Source organism: Idiotropiscis lumnitzeri, chromosome 15 (assembly GCF_059441095.1).
Source record: "Idiotropiscis lumnitzeri isolate Australia: NSW breed Sydney's pygmy pipehorse chromosome 15, RoL_Ilum_1.0, whole genome shotgun sequence".
NCBI lineage: Eukaryota > Metazoa > Chordata > Actinopteri > Syngnathiformes > Syngnathidae > Idiotropiscis > Idiotropiscis lumnitzeri.
In genome coordinates this window covers 10279369-10304136 of record NC_142405.1, presented here as the reverse complement: position 1 = coordinate 10304136, position 24768 = coordinate 10279369, and the positions used below count along the sequence as shown (strand labels likewise).

Sequence of the window (24768 nt, the reverse complement as noted above, 5' to 3'; positions counted from 1 at the left end):
TTTGGGATGTAGCTTTCTGGCGGTGCCACAGGAGGGAAGTGTTGGTCTGTGACTCACTTCTCGCCCCGCAGACTCCTGATAGCCCAACATGGGAAATATCCTCCTCCCATATATGCTCATTTCTCTCCTCGTCCCCTTCTCATCCTTCTCTGCACTTGGCATCTCCTTTCTTGGGAATACAGCGCTCTTAGCTTCCATGACAGGAGCTTATGGAGGGCACGCCTGGAAGAATTTAACTGTCAAGTTCAAAGTCAGCTTCATGTATTTTATCTCTTTCTCAGTTTCCCTTCCACCAAGTATTCTTTAGTGTGTGTGTTCTATTCAGGTCAACAAAAGTTGATTATGGGAATGATAAAAAGCAAGCGTGGGAAGAAGTAAGTAAAGAAAAAAACAGATGTAACCCTATAAAATAAAGTTGTATTCTATTGTAACTTCTTTAATTAAGATGGCTTCCCAGCTGGGAGGCTTCCATCATGCAAATGTTCTTCAGGCAAGGGCGTCAGCTGTTTTTTTTATTTCGTTTGTTTGTTTTACTAGCTCATCTCATGCAATATTCTCATTTTAGTCGCTACAGCTGTCATCAGGAGCACTTGTGCAGCCCACAACAATTTAACTCTTTGGGACATTTGAAAGTAATGCTCTATTTAATCATTGTATCTCATTTTGTTCTATTGTTGACTTTACTATTGAAAGCTTAGGGCAAAGTATGGCGAGAGAAATATATTTTTAGACTTTGATCCTGTTATGTCTGGTAATATAAAAAAGAGCTCCATTAAAAATGCCCCCAAAAAATAGGTTTGTCAAATGTCAAGTAAATGTTTGCTGCTTTGTTGTGTTCTGTTTCTAGAATGAGGAACAAATAAAACAGAGGTGTAAACGTTGTTATCACTATATATTATTATGAAAAATTTAGATTATTCCTGCTCTCCTCTGTACACAAACTCCTGGTTAAAATGCAAATATAGTAAGCCAAGGCCTGCCTTGCTGGATCAGCTAGTTTAGAGTTTCCCAAACTTTATTGACCCACGGCACCATATAAATATTAGAACAAGGTCATGACATACCACCAAGCAAAAATGTCATAAAAAGAGTGCAATATGTTATATTATACTGTTCATGAACTACTTAAATATTTGCTGGTTTAGGCTTATTTTTAAATTGAGTCTTTTTAACTATGGAAAGAATTTGAGTGAGTCAAACTGATGAACTTTGTTTGATTCTGTGTGCCGGCCAACCAAGGTTGAGCAGCACATGATCACAGCACCACATCAATGTGTGCATAATATGCTTGTGTTTGCGTGCGTTTATCGCAAAAGTCAGTCAGTGTGCTTAATCTTCAGATCATCCCTCATTCATCCTCTCATCCTTCTCACTTACAGCCTTAATCCTGTCATCCCTCGCTCATTGTTTTCACTCGGCCCTTTATCCATTTATCTCTTCATCCTGTTATCTGTCACTCGCATCCACTGCCCCATTGTCCTTGCCCCCACTCCGGACAACTCCCGCCAGATATTCCTTTTCCCCACCACCCCCTACTCTGATCCCGCCCTTCCTCCATCCCTCTGGACTCAGTTCCAGCCAGACTCAGCAGATGTCTGAAAGCTTGGCATTAAGGCTTCTTTCCGCAGTGCTCCATCCCTTGCATATGGAAGTGCGGTGCGGAAAACTGCTCTCTCATCTCTGCAACAATACAGTGTTTGGACATGTGGAGCCACATCTAGAATAGTGATGCAGTGTGCTTATGTTTAATGTCAGTTTGGGGTTTAGAGGTTTGCTATTACCATTTTTTCTTTTTTTTTTTACTTTTTTTTTGCGCGGGGCTCCCATCCGTGTTTTGAACGCAGCTGCTGCAGAGGATGGTAAGCTTGGAGCCTACCCACACAGCTAGGTCTTTTCAGTCTGCCCTAGTAGCTAGCTACTGCTGCTTTTTGCAGCCGACGAGCTGTCATGCAATAAATAAATCATCTAAAAAAGCTGCAATGCAGTGGGGGTTGCCTTCTGTACTCACACTGCCAGTGTGAAATGAAGAAAGACTTTCCTTCCCTCCCGTTTTCTCCTCACCAGGGGATTGAGAAGACTGCAGTGAATTCTTTCTGATTCCAACCCAGTGAAGATTTAGCTGGCTACATGGATGCTCTGATCGTTTGGAGAGACTGAGGCTGAGAAGGAGGTCAAGTTTAAAAGAGAGGCGGGAACAAGAGGAAGCTGTGGGAAGAGCGGGCCGCGTAACATGAGCAAGTGAATGATAGACAGACACAGCAAAGAGAGAAAAGAGCAATAGAAGGAGAGGGGAGTCTCTGGCTGTCAGGCGGGGAGAGACGCTTTAAGGCCTGAGGGGATCCGAGCAGCGGCGCCGGCTGGTGAGACGAAGAAAAAGAGGAAGACGGTGACAGGCAGTCGAAGCTCGTGTTTGGAAGAAGCCACGCAACGGAGGGAAGGAGGAGTGGACGAGGGAGAATTTGAATGTAAAGACGGACGTGGACCGAAGCGATTGTTCGCTCATGGTCCTGGAGCCCAGGCCGAGGAGCGGAGGAGCAGGGGGGGAGGTTGGCACGCACCAGGAAGGGGAGATGAGAGGGTCTGTGAAAGAGGAGAGCTGGTCAAGAGTCGTTGTACCAAGTCAGACAATGATGGGGCTGTACTATCCAACGGCACTGCTGGTAAGTTCTTAAACTCAGACTAGCAACTTGGGTCTTAGTGTTGACACTGGAAAGAACAACAACACATAAAGTGTTGATTCGTTTTGTCTTCATGTGGCTGGCTTCCTTAGGCAATTAAGATGCAGATGTCTGCTGTATGAAGTCACATTTTATGTTTATTAAATTTTGCGGAACAGTGAATGTAACTTTGCTGCTTGAATTTCAGCCATATTTTGGACTTATCCTTTTTTAATAAACCGTTTAGCATTTTATTCTTAAACATACCCTTCTAGGGATGGATTTTGTAAATTAGCATTCACTACAAACAAACACACAATGATTTGCATGTGCTGTTCTCGGCTACTGTTGCTGGTTGTTTTCTGTCGCGAATAAATATATCTCAACCAAAGCAAGAATTACAGAAGAGTACTACTCTATTTTCATTGGCATCATTGTTGCATTCAATGTTTATACGGTTGATAGCAGTTGCACGCCTCATTGCTTATAAACGTTTGTGGGTCTGTGCGCCATAGCAAATAGAAGCTTGGGGATTACAGTTTGTTTCATGGCTCTGTTCTGACATGTCCTCTTCTCTGGTTTGAACTTCTTTCCAGCCTTGTGTAGGGTTAAATGAGCAAGCTGAAGTTGCGTTACTGACCTGTGTTGACAGGCATGCACCATGAGTATGACTGCCTTCGTGGCATGTACAGTATTCTGTACGTCATCATGTGTTGTATTGTGCTTCATTCTTGCAAGGAAACATCGTCCACAAAGACTTTTCGGGTAAAATTATCTATTGAGTCTTTGATATCCACAATTTTCTGATTTTGCTAATAGTCAAATTAGTGGTCACGTGTGCATTGTTTATAAATCTTTAGTGCCTTCCTGGTGTTCTGTTGAGCTTATTTGTTGACATTCTGATGCTTTATGGAAAGACTGCCTGATTTTCCCATTAATTACAAAAGGCTTGTTGGTCATACGCAACTTTGGATTTTGAATGGGATCCTCACCCTGGTGCTGCCCTCACTTTATGTTTCATTAGAGTGAATCGATTGAGAATATGTTTTAGTTTGCATCCAATCCCAATTCCCACGCGCACCAACAGCATCATTAGTCAATGTATTGGTGGACGAATGGCATTTTGATATATTAGCTTGTACTTTCTGTGTGTTTTAGCTTGTGACAGTTTTAGCTTTTAAAGTCCCAACCTTTCACACTCATATGTCCCGTCTGTAATTTATAATTTTCTATTTTGTATTTCTCTTGTCAAATAAAGATCTCTTGTCATTTCCAACTGTGAGCCAGTGACCTGCTGATGTGCTTCTCTGGAACATTTTTTGATTGGCCCAAAGTGAGGACGGAGACGAGGGATTCTTCTCTAAATCGATCATATAAGCAGATGGGAAGTAGGCTTTACTTGATGGACATTACAGTGAAAGAGGTTTGAGTGACATGATGTCGTCACTACTTTGAATGGTGGGGTTAGGGTCGATGTTTTCTTCTCCAAGCGCTGGAAAAGACATGAGTGCAAAAGTGCAGAAGAAGGCATGTTAAGTATTTCCATTCCGTTCCATGCAACTCAGTTCAGTTACAGGGAACATATGGGAATTGTTTGATTGATGAGTTGGTGTCAATGGCTGCCACATTCGGTGGCTTTTGCTGATGTGTACTTCACAAGTCAGCAGACGGTCATAAGACTCACGCTTGAAAGGTTTCTCTCGAAGCGGCCGCTTTTCCTCCCCTCATCTGCTCTGTGTTTGGAAAAACATATGGTGTCGCAGGTGAAACAACGGTGTGTACATGAGGTGGGAAGGAAAATCTAATCACAAATAGTCTCTACTCCAAAGCAGTGTGTGATTTGTAATATGAGATTCTGAAAAGGACTGCTGATGCATTATGTATTTGCTGTACTTATCACTTTTTAACTTTCATTTAAAATAGACCTATTAGCCATATTGTTAAAATTGTTTTGGCAACACTGGTGATAAGACCAGCCATTTTAATTCCAAGTCCAAGTTTAAAACATTTCAAAGTAGGAATCCTTCATTCTCTCCTTTGTCAGTGCTTATTAGCGTATATCCGACTGTTGTGTTTTGTTGCATGCACTCGTCACACTGGTCAAATCAGCAATTTTCCGTCACGACTGAAGCCGTCCTCTTTTGTAGTGGTAAATCAGCCACTCAAAACGAGGTGAATGGAGCCGATCACAGCAGTGCCAAACTGAGTAGGGAGAATAAAATTTGACACAACGGCACTGACCACAATTTTCTGATCCTCTTCTCAAGATGACACAGCATAGGAGCTGCAAAACACATCAGCATTCAGCCTTTTCCGAGCATGCGAACAGCCCCAAATCGATAAGACTAAAGGCTTTCCTTTTGGATGGCTGCTTCATCACTCATGACAGCTCAATCGTTTGAGCATAGCCCACCGTAACTGTCTTTGGTGCAGATGGTTCTAAAGTCTGAGCTGGATGTCAGCGGCCAGTGTGGCTGTCACTGCGGCAAAACTGAGCTGTCAGGCTATTGGATTAGGGAAAGAGAGGGACAGAGCTCATTTGCTTTGAGGCAAAGCATCTTCGTTACTGTAATTAAAAAGGCTGTTTCTAGGCGTCACCTAGGACACAGTACTCAGCAGACCACGAGCGAATGTTGCTTCATATTCAATCAATGGTGCAGTCCTCTTAACCTCCATATCCATTTTCAAGGCTGGAAATAACTTTTTTTTTTTTTTTTTAAGCCTTTTGACTTAATTTGCCTGAGCAACTTTAAAATTTTGAGGAGCATTTTTTTGGCAGGGTAATCCCAGGGAGTTGAATGTAAGGCTGCAACAATCATATTTTAATCTTTGGGTCTCCTACTAAAGTTATTTTGAATTATCGCGGAGTTAAAGAGCAGTTATTACAAAGAAAAAAGACATTTCACTTTGGAACGAAAAAAAACCCCCAAAAAATTAATTAATCAACAACACATTTCTTAAATTCATATTTTGCATTAGCTACAATTTTATTCTCTGGAAAGATTGGGAAAAATGGTTTTAAAAAGTGTTTTTAGAAAATACCCTTCATACTGGGCGTCTTTGGTGTAAAGCAAGTTCTGTGTTACGATGATTACATGTCATAGTGCTCGCCTTGCATTTTAGTCCGAAAAGCTCTCGCACTTTTTTTTCCCACTGCATTTTTTACATCCTCCGGCTCAAAATCCAAATAGCTTAGCTTCGGCCTTTTACCTTCCCATTTGTAGGTGACGTAAGCACGTTGCACCACATACAGTTAACACCCGTTGGCAGTTTTGCTATTGAGTGTTTTTGTATGAGGCGCAAAATGCAAATCTGCTTTTTTCAAGCCTTTGACTCTTGTCTTTCACTTTCTGTGTATCCATCTTTTTTATAGCTTTCTACCCAGACCATGTTTGTTCTTATCTTTGCCATAAAGGGGATATGCGTTTAAAAAATAATATGAGCGAGCAATATTGCTGTCACCACACACAAACGCATTCAAGATGCTTTTGATGTGCCGCAGCAGCAGCACAGCTATAAAGAATGTGTTGGCCGTATTGTTGGCTGTACCATAGCAGTAGCGGAAATAAAGTGGATATTATCAGAGTCAACAAGGCTGAGCCGAGACACCTCCATTAGTATTTATTGACTACTGTAGTCTAATGTTGTCTTTAAATTTCATGAATAATGTGTCTTGGATTTTTATTTTTCTGTCCGTCATTACCATTTCTGCATTTCAAAACGAGTATTGAATTTTCAAGCTGTTAATGTATGTGTGCTGTAAATATCACATGGCTGGTTTGACTGAAAACATACCTGCTAGCGATGTGCAGGTAGGAGGTGGAAAGTATAGCAGAAATAGATTGGATTGGAGTACAGTAATGTATTGAAGGAATTAAGAGGGAAATTTGTGTCATTCTACCATTCCGTAGGTCGTGATAAAAAGTGAATTTGTCTTAACCATTTTTTTTTTGTTCTTCTCCAGGGGTCTCAGGATTCCGCAGGAGCACAGGATGGTTTGGTGGCACCAGCCTTCTCAGCATTCCCTCCGCCACCTCCTCCCCAGAATGGGATAGCTGGGACAGAATTTGGCCCTGGAGCGATGTTTGGTGCATCGGGTCAAGGCACCGCTGAGGTAGGCGCTGGTGCTAATGGGGATACCACCAGTACCACCATCAATGACAGTGTAAGCATTGTGTGGTGTCAAAGGGTTTGCTGGGTGTTAAGGCCTAACTTTACATTTGTCCCGCCTGTGTGGAATGAATCTTGTATTCCGCAGAATAGCACAAACCTCCGAATTACAATACATGTTTTACTAACATTCCATTTAGATATGTCAAAATAAGGGCGTGGATATGATTTGGATTTGTGAAAATGCGATTATATGGCATCAAGTTATTTAGGGGAACATTTTGTTAGCCGCCTATTGACTGGCAACCAGTCCATGTTGTACCCCCCCCTGTTTTTCCTCAATCTCTTTTCACCTTCTACTTCTACCGCAGATTAAGCCTGAGGACACCACCCAAGGAGAGGCAGCTGTACAGTGTGGTACTGGGGGGACAGCAGCAGGAGGATCTGGAGGAGAGTCGCCAGAGGCCAAAGGAACCCCCAAACGTCTCCATGTTTCAAACATCCCATTCCGCTTCCGAGATCCAGATCTCAGGCAGATGTTTGGGGTAAGAATTTTGCAAGTGCCGTAGCCTTACACACACACACACACACACACACATTCACACGAGTATCAGTTGACGAGTCAAGATGCATTAGGATCACCTTGGCAAGACAGTGGACTGAGAGGTTCATGGTTGTCCTTTTGATGATTTATTGAGAAGTGAATTTGTGAGTCCATGTGCTAAACTGGGTGGAGGAGAAAGGTGAAACAAAGAAAACGGCAGCAATGTGTCCTATGTGCAATAGTGACCTCTAGTGCAAAAAGTGGACTTGACAAGTCAGAACATTCTGAATTTTAATCAAACTCAAGTCAAAAATAATTGTTGCGTTTTTTTTCTTATATTGTTTTTGTAATTACTGTGTGTTATTTTTGCAGCAATATGGGAAGATTCTGGATGTAGAAATAATTTTCAATGAGCGGGGCTCAAAGGTAAGCAAATCCATCCAATCTGACCTCACCCAACAATCTATTTCACTCTAAAAATATAATACAATATGATATAACATTGGAATATTAGAAGTCATTTTTCTTAAACAGAAGTTCAATATAAACCATTATCAGAAAATCACATACGCCCCAATGTGATAAATGTGTACTGCACCCACATGCCTACTTTCTTGACACGTCCTTTGCGCCACAGGGTTTTGGCTTTGTGACATTTGAGACCAGCGCTGATGCAGAGAGAGCCCGCGAAAAGCTCCATGGCACATTGGTGGAAGGGCGTAAGATTGAGGTAATTTTCCCATCTGTGTCCACTGCACTTTCTGCCCTGTCTCTACTGCCATTCTAACTGTAGAACCCCTGATTGCTAGCTAGCTAGCATTGATAACACTCTGATGCAGCGCATTCATGTCCCACTGCCTGGTCCGCTGTAATATTTGTTTTTTCCATTTTTTTAAAATTTATTTTTGGATTATTTATTTATTTATATTTTTGGTGAGACTGATTGGGGGTGCAAGAACACATTTAAGGCATGCTGGGGTATTTTTCCTCTGCAGCATTTTATTCCCTCTTGAAGCTGTTCTCTCTTCTGCTTTTTGATGTGCTACTTGTAGCCACATTGATACATGTTTTCACCAACAATCGGAATGTTGTCTCTGTGGTTGGCACCGGAGGGCACGAGAGGAATGCAGTGGAAGGATCATGCATGGCAGATTGCTATCGGATGCTCTTAATTTCTTCCCCGGCGTACAATAAATCCAGTGTTCCCCTCTCCTGATATTGTGGCTAAGTGGTGATTGTGGCACCTTGTACAAAAGCAGCATGCAGGGAATCACAGCAGCACCAACGCATGTTCACTTTGTGTTTGTCTTAATTAGTCCGAAAGACCTATTCAGTGCATTACACATTTTTTGTTAAGTTGTTTTGCAATCTGATTTTTGTATCCGATATCTGTTTTGGATCTCTTGACCCAGGTCACTGCAGGACAAGAGCCTGCATGAGCTGACTGTGCTGACTTCAATTTGTGTGTGCGTGTGTTCGTGTGTGTGAGAGCAAGACAGAGCGCGAGAGCGAGCGTTGACAGGACCTGCATGACGGATGAAGGCCGGACCTTTTTCCCTTTCAGTCCCGTATTCTGTTCTTCTGTTGCGTTTGCAAATACAAGATAGCAGCCTCCATCCACTGGTACATCCGCTGCCAGCTCCATTTTCAGTCAGTCGGCAAGCTGAATGGATATAGATGGAGTTACTCGAAGTGACAGCTTGTCTTGTCCCTTGCATTGCTTTAAGCTGATTGTGTCTCAACCCAATTAATGCATGAAAACAATTATGCCTCTGAGAGAAGTTTGTTGCATGCACTGTTGTACTCTTTGTTACAAATAGTCAAGTAGTCGTGTTGGGCTGTAGTGAGTGATGAAGCAGTAGTTGGTACAGTGTTTGTTTATGATGCATGGGCTTGAAGAAACAAAGGGCTGGCACAGGGCACATCTTGGGTTTGGTTTACACATTCTTCCTTCTTTGGAGAAAAGGCCAGGCACTTCTATTTGCAGCAGTGCTGTCTGGAAGTTCTCCTATCTTGCAGGTGTTGCTCTTGTAAACATTTCCTTTAATTGGTCATTTCAGAGTTTGGTGAACTATGTTTTCAATAATAAAGTTGGCAACACAACAGAATTCATAATAGCAAGCATTATAGTTGACAAACTCTGATATATGGGCCCACTGTTTGCAATGGTTTTACTTAAATGTTTAGTGCGTGTCAAGGAGGCTTATTATTTTCCACTGGCATGAGTTAAGTTGATGTAGCCTAATTATGCATGACTAGTATTTTCCTATGGAAACATATCGTCTAACCGAGATCCGATCAGGGTGTGCGGATTCTTCCCTTGCATGCTAATTCTCCAGCTGTTTGTTATACGTATTAGTTTTGGTGATGGAGTTGTTTTGTTAGCATGGAATGTTGCACTTGGGCAGGTCAAAGTCATTGTCTTTTCATTGCAGTTGGACTGATTAATTACATTCTTATTTCGAATGTGTATCTATATTTAAAAAAAAAAAAAAAAGTTTTTTCTTCGGTCAGCCTAACTGCTGACTAATTGTTGGTACACGACACTGTGACTCTAACCAAGCATGTATACGGCCTTATTTTGATAGGTGGAGAATTGTTGCTATTTAAGTTGTACTGTTGTACTTTTTCCCTGGAATAAAACTCTGCGCTCCGAAGAAGTCACTTCACTACACCAATTACAACTAACTGATCATTGATCCCATCTAGAAAGTCTAAAACCATCTGTGACTGTATAATATGCAAAGCTAGACTCAGATAATTTAAGTCAGGTAACATTCTCTAGCAGTGCTCGACTCTCAGTTGGACATTTCTTGCAATGCGAAAATCTCAATATGTTTTCAGTATTTGAACTTGATTATAGCCGTGATCGATTTATGCTTCTATTTCTTTCAATTGAGTTTTCACCAGTCTACAATTACATTGTTAACCAGGCGCCTGTGAAAAGTGCACTTGTATCACCCAAGCATTTAATTGCTAGATATTAAATGCCCTAGACGTGTCAGTCTTAAGTTAACTAGCATCAATCTTCGGTCAAATTAGCGATTAGCATGGCTTGTGTCTTATTCGCTGCTACCAAAGCAATTGCTGCCAGTGTGGTCTGTACACTTACCAAATCCACGCAGAGATACTTCCTTGTTGGCCACTGTTGGAACCTGCCTGTGATGTATACCTCTTGGTCTCTCAGACCACAATAATATTGTCCCACATTTAATTTCACCATGCCTGACATTGAGGCTCAACTCCATGTGTTTAACCGCCGTGTTGAGTGTAAAATAAAGCTTTAAAAATATCTGAACTGTGGCCAATCACATAAGGATCCCGCCCTTCACTACCTATGATTGGGCCATGATATGCATATCCGTTGTGTGTGTGTGACCTTAGAGTCGAGAAGACTTTTTTTTTTTTTCAAACCGCCCCACCATTGTAAAATTGGGGTGCCTGTGTTCCCAAATTGGGTGCACAACCCTGTTGTTTCTTCATCTCTTATCTGCTTTATCCTTTTAGATCATGTCTCATAGTGTATGGACAGCAAAACTGAAATAAGACAAGATTGTTACGAAAAACATGTTTTTGGATGTTAAAATGTCAGTAAACTATAATATTTTTGCAATTTCTTGTGTAACAGTATTATGGCACATATTTGAACAGTGTTTTGTTTCGACAAACAAGCACATTTTCATTTTAATTGCAAGACATAATCGCATTATCACGTATCTCAACTTGGTATACTCAGGTTGGACTCATACTTTGCTGATTAAAAAAAAAAACATTGGTGCATCCGTATTTTCTAGAAAGTGATGTTAAACCTCGTGCACCGCAGCACAGCCCTGGTCAACAAGCGGAAGCTCAACCCCTCAAGGTCAACATCGCATTGTGCTACCATTCCCCGTCACATGCTCCAATTTGTGTTTGGTCCTCCTCCTGTGAGATGGCGTCTTAACAGGAAGTGTCAGCTCCTCCGCAGCGCAGAGTTTTAATCGGGCATTTGAACACAAGCACTAGCGTGAGTCACAAATGGTGGAGTTCTGCATGCGTAATCGCTTTCAAATTGGGCTCATGTGAGAGTGCATGGGGATGTGTGGCGAAATCTTCTTAGCCCCCCCATTTCTCCTGTTCATTTGGGCAGACATTGGCCATAAGCAATTTCAATATTCTTGTGACATATCCGATACTAGAGTAAATACCATGTTTATTAATGACCTCAGCCCAATAAACTGTGGATTTGACGAGCTCCATTTTGATGTAATAATACAGTTACAACACAGTTTCCTTTAAAATGGATCAATGGAAAGCACAAATCAGTATGAGAGTTTTTCCCATGTGTAACATTATTTGTAGCTTTAACTTGAAAGAAAAGGCAAGAGAAATTTTGCACTTTGGCCTTTCCACCCTCTTCCTACTTGCTGTCACATGTAATCCTTGTCTTCCGAAACTCTTACTTCCTTCATTGCCCAGTCACTTTGTCTTTGTGCCATTTCCATCATTGAAATTTTTGTTGCAACCAATTGCCCTACCTTTGTTAAAATTGTTTTGTCACGTTATGTCTCCTTTATTGGTTGACTAGATTCTTTTTTTGCTCCTTTATCCAAATCAATTCTCCAAGTACAGTACATTCCAACTCCTCTTCACAAATAACCGATAAGAAATCTTTACCTTTGTGTCTTTAAATAATGAGGAAAAGTATTAACTCTATTTTACCACCTCCCCCGTGGTTGTGTTAAAGCAAGATTGGCCCAGCACTACAGTCACATTACTAAATTGTTCTTTTGAAAATGTTTCCAATCCCCTCATGGGTCTGATTGTTGTAACGATGCCCAGATCTCTGTTAAGCATTTGAAGGCTACCATCCCCTTTCCCTCCGCTGTCTTCTTTCTCTCTCATTCTCTTCTGAGCTGTAACACTGCTGCTATCAGGTTTTTATTAGACATGGATGGTGAGGGGTTGACATCTAGCTTTCTTTTGTTGCCTGGATTATTTGTTCCTTTATTTATTATATTTTTTCTGTTTCCCTGACGACTTCTGTGTGTTGTTGTCAGTCTCCACGGTAACCGCTCGCTGTTTCCGCTGCAATGGTAAGTTGTGTACAAACCATCACTGAATTGATCCCCTTCCACCTCACCCCTAAAACGGGCCTTTTTTTTTTTTTTTTTTTCAATCAACATGTACAATGTACAGATGACGTTACCACTGTTGTTCTATCATGATACTGGGGAGCTTAAATTCAGGCCCACGCATTTGTTTTACCAAGCTAAACAGCTGTTGTACATATCATTTTACAGTCACAACATGGCACACACGGAGACACTGTATGCAATCGTCTGGATTTGGATTGTGTAACAGTAATACTTTCTGCACCCATCCCCCCCGCACCATGCCATTAACACCTCACTGGGAATGATCGAATGTAATCACTCTCCTCTATGCAATGACACAGCTTTCCACAGTCTTTCTGCTTATCCATCAGTGTATGAAGTATTCATCCTATTGATTCGTTAAAAAAAAAAAAAGAAAGAAATCAGTGAATGCAAACCGCTAATTTCTTCTTTTTATTGACCTGCCAGCATTTTACATTCTAGTAATTTTGACATTTAAAATGTTGACATAGGCCTGATAAATACATTTGGAGATTTCCTATGAGTGATATTGATTCCCAGATTGCAACAAAACTTTGGGATGCTCTTAAAGCAACTTTGAACTCCGTGGTAATAAAACTCCTAAGCAAACCCCCCCATCATTTACCACCTTTTGGTTATTCCGTCTGAAATTAAGCAACAGTGTATGATTCCAGGCAACCAGTCATATCTTTGCAAACCGAAACTGAGGCTATATTTAGAGTTAATTTTCCAATATTTGGGCAGGCAGTGGCTGATTCCGCTTCAATTGTCGTTGACTCACACGAAGAGCCGGAAGGACAACTAAAAAAATGTTTTGATGATTCATGTTTTGTGTTTAAAAATCACATACGAAGCCACGATCCTCCAGCTCACTAACCAGACAGTGTTGTAACCATATGCGTCTCTAAACCGATGCGGGGTTTACCTTTGCTATTTTTGGGGGCTCTATTTTGCTGCCGTTTTTGTTTTCTTCTGTTGGTTTGGTATTCTTGTAGTGGATTGTCTGTGTATTAGTAGTTGTAGTTTCTAGTCATAGTGTACTGGTCTTAGTTTGTGACACACAGTTCGCTGCCTGGCACAGTGTCTCATGTCCATTTTATTTCTCTCCTTTTTGGGAATGAGATTTGCTCTCTCTTTCTCCCTCTCTCCTCTTTATTCTCTTCTCTCTTGTTCTCTCTCACTCTCGGTTCCATCCATCCTTTGGTGCTCTGTTTCTCAACCCACCACATGAGATCTTCAGGAGAATGGTCACCAGATCTAATTGAATGATGCACCTTCATATACTTATGTATATATTTTTGGATTTAGATGTTTTTGTGTTATTCATGTAAATATTATCCCTTGTTTTTTTATTTTGTCTCTATTTTTTTGTTTGTTTATGGACTGGCTCTGTCTCCGTACTTCTCACCTGCATCCTTTCCTCTTAACACCCCTGTTTTTACCATTTCCGTCTCATGCGTTTGATGTGGGAGTGCTGCGATTGTTTTTGATTGGTCTCTATGCTGCATCCGATGCTTGCTGATTGGCTGATTTTTCTTTCTCGTTTTATTTCTTTTTTTATGTTTCTTAACTCACTCTTGCTCATGTGATGCGCCCATATTGGCTGCCTGTAATTTCTGTGTGATATGATTATGATTATTGAGTTTGTAAAACAAATGTTTTTGCACCCCCTTTTACTCTCCCTTGTATTGTTTGTATTTGTTTTTTTTTTTTAGGTGTGTAAACCCCACAAATTTGGTTTCATATGGAAATGTGATTTTTATTTTGTCTGGGTCTGTTGGTCAGAATGGACTGGGTGGGCATAAGGGACAGGAAAGTGTGAGTGTTCTATTAACCTTTTAACATTTTCAGATTTACCTTCCGTTTGCGTCTGTTGATTTGCATGTCTTCCTGTCAGGTTCCATTGATTGGACATTACACAAATACAGCTACATATTGAACACTTTTCAAAGATTACACCATTATTCCTTTAAACTAGCCATAGTTTAACATCTCGCATGTATGCAAGTTTACTTTCATACAAAATGTTCCACATGATCGTATTTACTTCGCTCAGACGCCTACGGCACTTGCATTAGACGACTAGGCAAGCTAAGCTAATTGAATCATTTGCCACTGACCTTGTCTTTTGCAATGAGGGGAAAAGAAGGCAAGCCTCATTTCCATGCGAATGAAGCTTGAGCAGATAAAGAACATGACTCGGTTCGAGAGGCAATATGGATGGCGGTCCTCGCCATTAATGGTCTCTAAATGGGAGCACAGCGTCTATGAGCACACAAATACTCTCATTCCTCAGTCTCGCTCCTTCTTTGTCAGGCACACACTCTCCCCTCATCTTGTGTAAAGGTCATAAATCCTAGGATTGCGGCACAGTCAGATTTAGGAGCTTGGGCAGAGGGCTAGAATCTCTTTTTCTTAAAGCTCTTCAAAGGCAAATGAGGATAAATTATGGAGGGGCAGCATGATCCTTTGAAGCGCCGAGACGAGGAGTGATAATCAACCATCTTGGATTGAATAGCCTCTTTAATAGACTGAAAAATGTACCACCATGCATTTGTGCATGCCAAAAATGTCCTCCTCTCTGTCGTGGCTGCAGCAATATAACCCGTTTAGCTTGTGGCAGCCCTCGTACCTCACAATGAATCATCAGATCTTTACCAGACATCTCGCTCTTAATTGCATGATGACACAAAATAACCACAATTGTTCCCACCCACCTTTGTACACTAACACTGCAATCGCATCCATTTCACGGATGCACAAAGTCTGACCGGGCACGCATACTTGCAGCACATAATCCCAAGCATATCCGTGTAACTATTCTCTCCAAATACTCCACAGCACAGAACTGGCTTTAAAATAAAATAATCTACATTCACGTCTACTTGAGTGTCCTCTGTCCAGTTGTTGTCTTTGTGGCTTTGACTATGTGTCCTTCCATTGCCAGGTGAATAACGCCACTGCCAGGGTGATGACTAACAAGAAAATGGTCAGCCCTTACCCTAATGGAGAGGCTCTGAGCACGCTGCCTTACGGTAACAACCACACTGACCCACTAACGATGAGGCACTGTGCTCGCCTGATAATCCGCTGCGTTATCAGCCCAGTTAAAAATCCACAAAGTTTTTGTGTCTATTCTCTTCATATACTGTAACTCTTCATCTTTTACCCATTGCGTCTCCTTTATGACTTTCAGCAGGGTGGAAATTGAGCCCAATGGTCGGGGCTGTGTATGGACCTGAGCTCTATGCAGGTGAGGCATACTGAGCACCACCATCCTCATTCCTTATTCACATTCATACCCACCTTCTAGTCTTTACTCTGTATTAATGCACTGCTTGCTTAGCAGTTGTCCCCTCTGCTAATTATTAAAATGAAACCCTGAAGGCTGTGATATAACTCCCCCTTCCATCTCTATTTGCTTTGTTCCATTGCTTCTCTGCACCCCGAGCTTCCGACATGTTTAATTTTCTTCTTCTCTCTACGATATATATTCACTTCGCATCCCTGTGCAATACCTTTAAATCCTCCTTTGCTCTTCTCTCGTCCGCCACCCTCTCCAGTCCCAGGGTTCCCCTACACTTCAGCAGCCGCAGCAGCCACTACAGCAGCCGCGGCCGCTGCATTCCGTGGCGCTCACCTTCGTGGAAGGGGGCGGCCTGTCTACAGTGCGGTGCGGGCAGCTGTGCCTCAGCCTGCTATCCCGGCATACCCTGGGTAAGAATGTTACAAGTCTGACGGTAGATGCAAGAGTTGCAGACCTTATATGATTTGTATAGTGGCGGGCGGTGCATTTGGGGCCTGAGCCTTCAGTAGGGGCTTATTTGACTGAATCCACCACTTAATCCCACCACTATCACGTTATTGAAACCATCAATATTAAAAGATAAAAGTATATTATAACAGCGCGCTACTGTGCCCCGAAAGTTATCTGGAGCAGTTCCGTAGCAAAATATGCTGGAGGTGCGCCGACTGACCAATCAGAGGATTGAAAAACACTTTGTCGGCCAGCTCGGTGGCTTTTGGAGGACAAATTTGAAATCTGATTGTTTAGAAGAAGAAGAAAATGTTCGATTGCTAATCTAGTTAATTTACGTTGGCTGGCACTCTTTTACAATTTAGGTTGCAAATATACTGTGGTGTTTAGGCCAGCAGAAAAAGAAGGCCTTGCTGTCCCTGACCATTGTAGCCCCGACTTTATGTTAAAAAATAAAAAACAGTATGATCAATTGAGGAACGGGTCAGTTTTTTTTAGATAGTTTCCACTTTCTGTTCTGAGCAGGGAATTGTTTAACACAGCCATGCTCATGCAGAAGCCCAAACATTATTCACACTCCACTCAGAAATCCATGTGTCAATTGGACAGCAACACTTGAAGCCTGATTTGAATAAACATAGATACAGCCATCTAGGGATTTGCATTCATAGAGAAACAGACATCGGTGGATTGGCACCTACACAACCCATCCACCTGCAGTAATTATGCTTAAGCAGACACCTTGCACACTAATTTGCTCCTAATTATTTATATTTAACTTGTCCCCAGAGTTATAGACTCTCTGCGTGTCAATGTGCTGTGATAGTTGCATAATGGGCATGTGACTGCTCAAATGCTCCAATCAAATCAAAACTGACATCTTTGTGTCATTGGGGCTGCTTGAGATAACATAAAAAAAAACAAGATGAAAATACCCCTCTCCATGTTTGCACCAACAAAGATTTACCCACAAAATGCTCTTTATGACTTGGTTTTTATTTCTCTTCAACAATGCTATCACTATAAAATATATCCACTCCCTTGCAAAACAAAATATGTTTCTAGTTGGCAAACATCACCTTTGAGTGATTGAGTCCAATAAGTTGTCATGCATTGTTGTTGAATGTTTTGGTCGGATCTTATCAGCACAATTTGTAAGCATCTGAACAAGCTAGCCATCTGCCGCACAACAACATGGCTTCACCTCAAGTCACTCAAGCTCAAATAATATTCTCATGCTGTTGACCTGTCAATAGTTTTCAGCATGAGTAGCCCCATTGGGCAACGGGAAATTTAATGTTGGGCGCTTGTATCCACAAATCTATGATTCAGTCGCTGCTCAACTTTTGTGAGCTTTAGAACAGTTCCTTTTACTGAGCCAAGGGACACATTAGAATCATCCAATGGCACGTGACAAAAGTTTAATAAAAAGAATAGATTCTGAAATGGAGATAATCTCATCTCAAATCACTCGCAAAATGACTTTCTCAATGGGATGGTGATATGCTCACATTTATTGTACCTTCTTCCATCTGATGGAAAAGTCCATTAGAATTTGCAATACCTGACACGATAGGTTGCTGGCATAGATAAACAGACATATTTATGAGGAGTATTTAATTTTCCCACAGATTAAATTGATTCGTACTACTGATATGGTGTATTTAAAAAAAAAAAAAAGCTTGTCCCGGTTGTTTACAGATTGTTTTTTTTTTTTTAATGAAATGGTGTTTTATTTGTTCTGCATGCTGCATGGGTGTGAAATAATTCTCTCTCTCTCTCTCTCTCTCTCTCTCTCTCTGTCTCTTGCTCTCTCTCTCTCTCTCTCTCTCTTGCACTTTCTCTCTCTTTTGCTCTCACTCTCTCACCCACCTTGGTTTTTGGGACTGTGCACCATTCTGTTTTTGCACTCCTGGCCCCACTCCACATCCTACCTCTGTTTTTCTCCACATGCCTCCTCTCTGTCTTTTCGTGTTCTTCCTATGTTTCTCTCTGTCTCTGTCTCTCTCAGCGTGGTGTATCAGGATGGGTTTTACGGCGCTGCGGACTTATACGTAAGTAAACTCACCCACCAGCACAGGCTCCGTTCCCCTCCTCTCACAGCTTCCTTCTGCTTTTCCCCTCTGGGTGCGATTCGGCATGTTCGTCCTGTCATTCGCAAACACAGAGCTGCCATCTTACCCGGTGGACATGGCTGTGGTAGACTTGCGCTAAGCACAGCACACTCGCACTTCAAACTCTTTGGAAATTGCCATTTTATAGTTTTGTTAGCAGGGGCAAAAGAAATTTGAGTCTGGCTCTGGTCAAACTTTGCTGATTAATGATTAATTTGAGAATCTAATCAATTAATTTGAAAGTCTGAATACCACTACAGGCTGCTCTGTGGGTGGATGAAGCGGTGTTGCAAGCGTATAACGCAAGTGTGTGTGTGTGTGTATCCAGGTTGACAACGGTTGTTTCTGTTTTCTCTATAGACTAGTGTTTCAGGACTCAGTCCTTAGTCCCAGATTGCCTCAGGTAGGGTCAACTGAACACCAAACCCACAGTGTGCATTGCTTTCCTGTACTCCCTACTCTGACCTTACAGTCATCTTCTGATCTGGTCTGGAACACATTGTCTTTTAGTAGGCGTTCTACTGCCTTAAATTGTGCTTAGTTTTTTGTGGTTGTTACTAACTCACTGAAATGTGCATTTTTTTTTGGGGGGGGGGGGGGGCGGTTGTGGGGTCTTTACTAAAATACTAAATTGCCTTTTTCCCCAATTTCAGTAGAGAGCCTGATCTCATCTGGTTGACTTTTTTTTTTTTGAGGACTTGATACTACTCTTTTTTTTTTTTCTTAATACAAAATGTTAAAAGAAATAATGAAACCAAGATGGTTTGAATTCATACTTTTAAGTTACTGTGTCCTTCCTTTGAAATTGGAGGTTCCATTCTCAGCAAGATGTGGTAGCCTGCGGTGAGACGCTCTAATGGCCTCAAGTTAAAATGGAGAACATGGTCTCTTCTTGGTTTATTCACGCATGTGTGCCGCATGCAGACAAGCTGTGTTTCTGCTAACAACCTCCACTCTTGCACTCACCAAAAGGCCTTGCTTTCTCATGAATAACCCAATCTTATCCACTCCGCATCCTTGCACCGAGCCTCAGTGTTGAGTGTGTTATGCCGCAGAGGGGTTCTTTTTTCTGCTTTTCTGTGCTGTACTATGATCAGGTCACACCGGCGTTTGTCGTGCGTTTCGTTTTGGACGAAATTGTAATTTTGGTCACACATGTCAGTCAGTGTTAGATGATTTTCATGATTGTCAGCATAGGCTTGTGTAAGTGGTGTTGTGCGATCCTTTTTCCAAGTCTACTCCTCCGTTTTCTTTGCCCTGTCCACTGAATTCACATGAAAATGATACATGTTTTAAAAGATTGAAAGATTTATGCGTTCATACTAGCCACATTTGACCAGACTGGCCTGACTTTAATGTAATCTCCTGTTTTTTGCTCATTTGCCACCTATATATATATATACATTTATATATGTATATGTTAGTCTAAATTGAAGATTGAGAAATGGCCATTATCGCATTCTTAAAAACAATTGTCATGTGGGCTAATGACCCTTTGCACATTACTGGACAATACAAACAAAATATACTCCCTCCTTATATTTTCCATACCATACCCCAATAGTCCTCCTTCTGGGAGTCCCTTTTGTCAGTTGTGGTGTTGGTGTGTCTCCAGGGAGGCTATCCGGCTGCCGCCGCCGCTGCCGCTGCCGCTTATCGCTACACTCAGCCCGCGGCTGTAACCGGAGCAACCGCAGCTGCTGCCGCATACAGTGACAGGTGAGGACAAACACACAGCTCACTGTGCTGCAGAGGCGTGTGAGATGCAGCCCATACACAGAGTCATGGGACCTTGTGTAGTTGTAGTGCTACGGTTAATAATGCTGAAACAAGTTGGTAACGTGGAAGGAGATGTGCCCGATCAATATACTTGGGAGAATTAATAATATACTATAGCAGCTCAAGGTTTTTTCAAGAAGGCATTTTGACTGAATTCTTGACAATTACCCAACTCACAATTGATTAAATTGAGTTTGTTCGTAACGAGTGTTGAGCAGCACAAAAGGACATATGGAAACATGTACATTAAGTTCTATTTTTCTGCATTGTGTTTGTGCTCGTAGTTACGGCCGGGTTTACACGACAGATCCATACCACGCTTTAGCTCCTGCTGCTGCTGCCTACGGAGTGGGAGCCATGGTAAGAGAAAATGCAAACACGACCTGCATTTTGAGTTATGTTGATGCATTTGTTGTCAGGTTGAACTTTCGATTTTTTTTAATTTATTTACTAGAGGAAAATATAGAAAATTCTTGTGTGAGCGATTTTATTCCCCCCTTATGTATACTCTCCTTGCTTTATTGTGAATAATTGAATATGAACCAGAAAAAAACTTAGAGGTGGATTTTGCCCTCTAATAGAAAACTAAATTGTTTTAGAGTTACATGGAAAAAAAATATAAATGTAATACATGTTTTATGACTATTATGTGGGAGCAAACCAGTGTTGTTGTCGTCACCCAAATAAATACCAACTCTAAACAACATAAAAAAATAGATTCTACAGAGTCTGAGGGTGAACAATTTTATACATTTACAACTAACATTAATTGTCCGACGATGATTACCTCGTAGTGCGTTTATCTACCCTACCAAATTTCTGTGAGTCCACAGCAACAGTAATATATAAAAATAGCCCTAACGTGACCGTTGTCTCTCTTGTCTGTTTCAGGCCAGTTTATACAGGGCGGGATACAGTAGGTTTGCTCCATACTAATGCCACAAATGACACCCAAGGAATTTCTTGTCTCTCCAGAAGCCCTTTTTAAGCTCTTTGTTTGGCAGACGCATCCTTCCAACTCTTTGCTGGTGGACTAGAGTGACAACCCCCTTTTTTTCTATTGGCAAGAGAGATCGTTGCCACATCATCAATTCTCTTTCCTGTTTGTCTGACAAGGATTAATGAAAAAGCTCTCGGCACAATTTATGACCGCTAACTTTTTAGAAACGCGATTGGATCTGTTGGAAAGAGACTGCTCCTGCTTGATCCTCCACACGACACTACACCGTTTTCTCCCAAGCCTCATTCAAACCCACTCTCAAGTCTCTGCGCACCCACTCCCACAGTGATCGAGCTGCCACAAGAACAGCATTGCTAGTAAAACACTATACTGAAGAAAAGCGACGCCCCTCCGCCTTGACAATGTGGCGCATCCGTCAAGCGCAACAAACACGGGAGCGTCTGACTGACAGGAATTACTAAAAAACAAAAAAACAAATCAAGAACATGGCTTAAATCGCTTGATTTTTGGTGGACTCCCAAAAATGATATGTAATGTTCAAAAAAAAAATTTTTCTTCTGCGTTACCTCAATATTTTATCTCCTGAGTTTTGCTGCCATATATAGTAGACATGCCTTTATTTCTGGTTCCGACATTTCATTCTCAAAATGAGCCAGTTGAAATCACTTCAGTGATGAACTACCAACACTAAGCGGAGGGCGCATGCTCTTCTGCATTCCCACGAAAGGACTCCTTTCATTTCCTCGTTGTCAGACTTCATAGCTCCAGCAGTAATGCGCCGACTTAACATACTGATGGGTTCACAGCCCACCACCACCATCACTTTATGAGATTCAATCCACAAGAACAGAGGAAAACAAGCATCTGCATTTTGGCCTACAAAGTGAGTTCCTCCTCATGCTGCTGGTCTCATGAAGGAATCAATTTCAAGGTCGTTGTCAATTTCAGGACGCAACAAAAAAAAATTTTTGGCAGGATATTTTTCCAGTTTGACCCTTCATCCTGTCTCGGATTTTTGTAGGAGGCCTGGCCAAGTTTGTTCCATGTAACCCACCTCCATATACTCGCACTATGTTATTGTTATTATTTGCCTTCTTTGGTTCCAAAGATTTTTTTTGTTGTTGAAAAAAAAAGCACATTTTAGACTTGATATATTTCTCTTTTTTTGTGGTTTTGTCTGTACTTGACTATTATATTTTTTAATCTCTGGGTTTATGTATTTTTCAAGGTTGAAACAGTCCAGTGCTGTCCGCAAAACACATTTCAAAGGTTTGCGGCACTTTTGGGAACCTGCAGTTAATACCAGTCACAGAATATTTGTACACGTGATAATTGACTTTTTCTCCCCTGCATTCAAACTGTTTTGCTGTAAATCCAAAAATGGTAGAAATTGGAGTCATGAGGGACATTTGGGAGTTGATGGGGTGTTTGGAAATGCCAAAGCTCGAGGCAAAGGGATAGGACTGTTTCCACTTTGAAACATTGGAAAATTATGTGGATGGTAAACTGAGTCATTTTGAGGCGAAGATTATTAATCCTATAGCTGCCAGGACACCTTTTTTTTAATTTTTGAGTTGCTCATGGAGCTGAACCCTGGGAGGATGTTTTGTATGATTGTGACACTGTGTGCTGTAGTGAGTATTTTTGGTGCACTCTTCATTTTTTCTTTTTTTTTTTGTCTTATTACTCCTTGCAAGTATTACCACAAGTGTTGCTATGCATGCTTTCCTGGGAGAGGACAGATGTCAGAACTTTTTGCTTTGTGCATGAATTCAAATCGTAGTGCTGGAAGATGACAAGGTGCGTGAGTAATGTGTTTATTTTATAAAGTAGAGAGATGAGGAAAGAACTTTGGAATGTTTCCTGCTAGAAGGTGAGGGAGGAAAGTAAGAAAAAGTATCCGAGCCCAAAGTTGATTTCAGTCTGCTTTAATAATCTGGCCGATCTCGGCCAAATGCCTCTGAGGTCGTCACGGTAATCAGCAGTCATATCAGATATGTTGACAGTTTAATTTGGGACGTCCACCGCCCTAGCGACCCCCCCCCCCCCCCCCCCCCCCCCCATGTGGGTTTCCTTTGGTAATAATAGTGCTGAGGCAGGCCCACTGTGGGGCACTTCAAATTTTGCCTGCCAGTGAAAATTGAAAAATAGATGTTGGGTGCACAAAGTATTCTGTGCTTTTTCTTTGGAGGGGATGCTATTTGAACAGCTTTTGGAGGGCTTAACAATTTGAATGATAGGAGCCAACTTTTACACACAGCTGGTCCTCAACTCTGACCACTGCGTCCTAGCACTGTGCTCACATCAAACTTGATGATGGAACATTGTGACCAGGGATGAAGAAAACGCGTGTGAATTGCATGTGGCCTCTTTTCTGTATCACATGCTGTTTAAAGTTGCATTTGACAGTGACGTTTCATTTCACTATGTATTTTCCTCACAATGTTCTATTTTGCCATCCTTGTATCTGCCTTCTGTTTATTCTCCATTATTATTGAATGTATATAATAAACTGTTTGGTTTTTGTACTGCTTTGTGAATATGAGTGATTGATTCCTGCTTTTTATCCCCCCGGCTGTGTGTGTTGAGCTATTATATCTGGAGGTAATGAGCACATTTTCCGGTATGTTACTCACTCATGCTCTTTTTGTTTCGGTTTGAATCGCTTGAATGGTGTTATCCAATCGCGAAGGGAGGTTATTTGGCATAATACAAAAGAGAAAGGAAGGCACTTTTCAATCACTGCTGTGAGAGAAATGAGGAATGCCGCAGTCTTCTGATTAGACACGTGAATCGCGTTCTTCATAGCGCATTAGGTCATGTGACCCGGATGATAGTCGAGGCAACCATTGAGCACCATTAATGCTGCTTCTTAACTTTTGCTCTGCACCAAATCTACTGCGCCAATCAGCTTTTTCTCCAGCTCATCCTTTTTAATTTCTGCCAAGGGAGATTGGGGGGGCAATCTGGAAAGCATCTTGAATTGTAAATGTGCTGCTAATGGCTGTAAATGGGTCGGCTGTGGCGGCAAGTCTTGTATGCCCGCTAATTGCACTGATACACAAGAGGACAATTGGCAATTTGATGGCAATTCTTGCTGACTGATTGAAAGGGATGACTGAGTTTGTCTGATAGGAGCGGATTTGTGAAGTGATGAATTGACCTTTCACATTGTAGGCAGAAATGAAGTAGAGATTGCCATCCGTCTTCCGGCCATTAATTTTCTACTTATCCTGTTCAGGGTCACTGGTGAGCTCAAGCATAGCCCATCTGATTTAAATGGACGGGAATCGGGTAGATTGCGCAATCAGGATGTTCCTTTTTAAAAAATGATTTAAAAAAAAATGGAGCGATATAGCAATAAAAATAACTTATTTACAGTATTTTTCATTAAAAAGGGGGACAGCGTGTCACTATTCCAGATTATCGATGTTGACTAGTTTCTCAGAGATGACACTACAATGGGGGTAGGGGGTGCGATAGCCCCCTCAGAAATTTGTGTAGCTCCAGTTAAGACCCTCCAATATTTTATATGATATTATCATATTTTATTATTTTTCCTCCCCCCTATCAATCGGTCAAACCCACCTTGAGACCCAGGAGAGAGAAAAGTCCTTGAGAAACGCCGGCTTTTTGTATTCCATTGGCAGGTTGTAACGTTTTAAATGAACCTTTTCGTGATGCTTGCTGCATATCAACTGAAGTATTCTCCATCAGCGTTGCCAATGT

The 24768-nt window shown here is 41.5% G+C and overlaps 1 protein-coding gene across 8 annotated transcripts in view; it reads left to right on the top strand.

Moving 5' to 3' along the window:
* Positions 1-23092, top strand: part of LOC148322818 (RNA binding protein fox-1 homolog 2-like) — a 37045-nt gene extending 13953 nt beyond the window's left edge. For 2 of the 8 annotated variants that reach the window (XM_088316246.1, XM_088316241.1), the window contains 11 exons: positions 6622-6822; positions 7139-7312; positions 7684-7737; positions 7949-8041; positions 15376-15463; positions 15625-15681; positions 15992-16145; positions 18197-18239; positions 19915-20018; positions 20363-20438; positions 20970-23092. In XM_088316246.1, coding sequence (XP_088172372.1) covers positions 6622-6822; positions 7139-7312; positions 7684-7737; positions 7949-8041; positions 15376-15463; positions 15625-15681; positions 15992-16145; positions 18197-18239; positions 19915-20018; positions 20363-20438; positions 20970-21014 — 1089 coding nt within the window. In that variant the 3' untranslated portion in view covers positions 21015-23092. Of the gene's footprint in view, positions 1-1668; positions 2661-6621; positions 6823-7138; positions 7313-7683; positions 7738-7948; positions 8042-15375; positions 15464-15624; positions 15682-15991; positions 16146-18196; positions 18240-18659; positions 18703-19914; positions 20019-20362; positions 20439-20969 lie in introns of those variants that run through there. The other 6 variants (XM_088316247.1, XR_015846598.1, XM_088316242.1 and 3 more) reach the window with 6 other exon arrangements.
* Positions 23093-24768: the final 1676 nt, after the last annotated feature.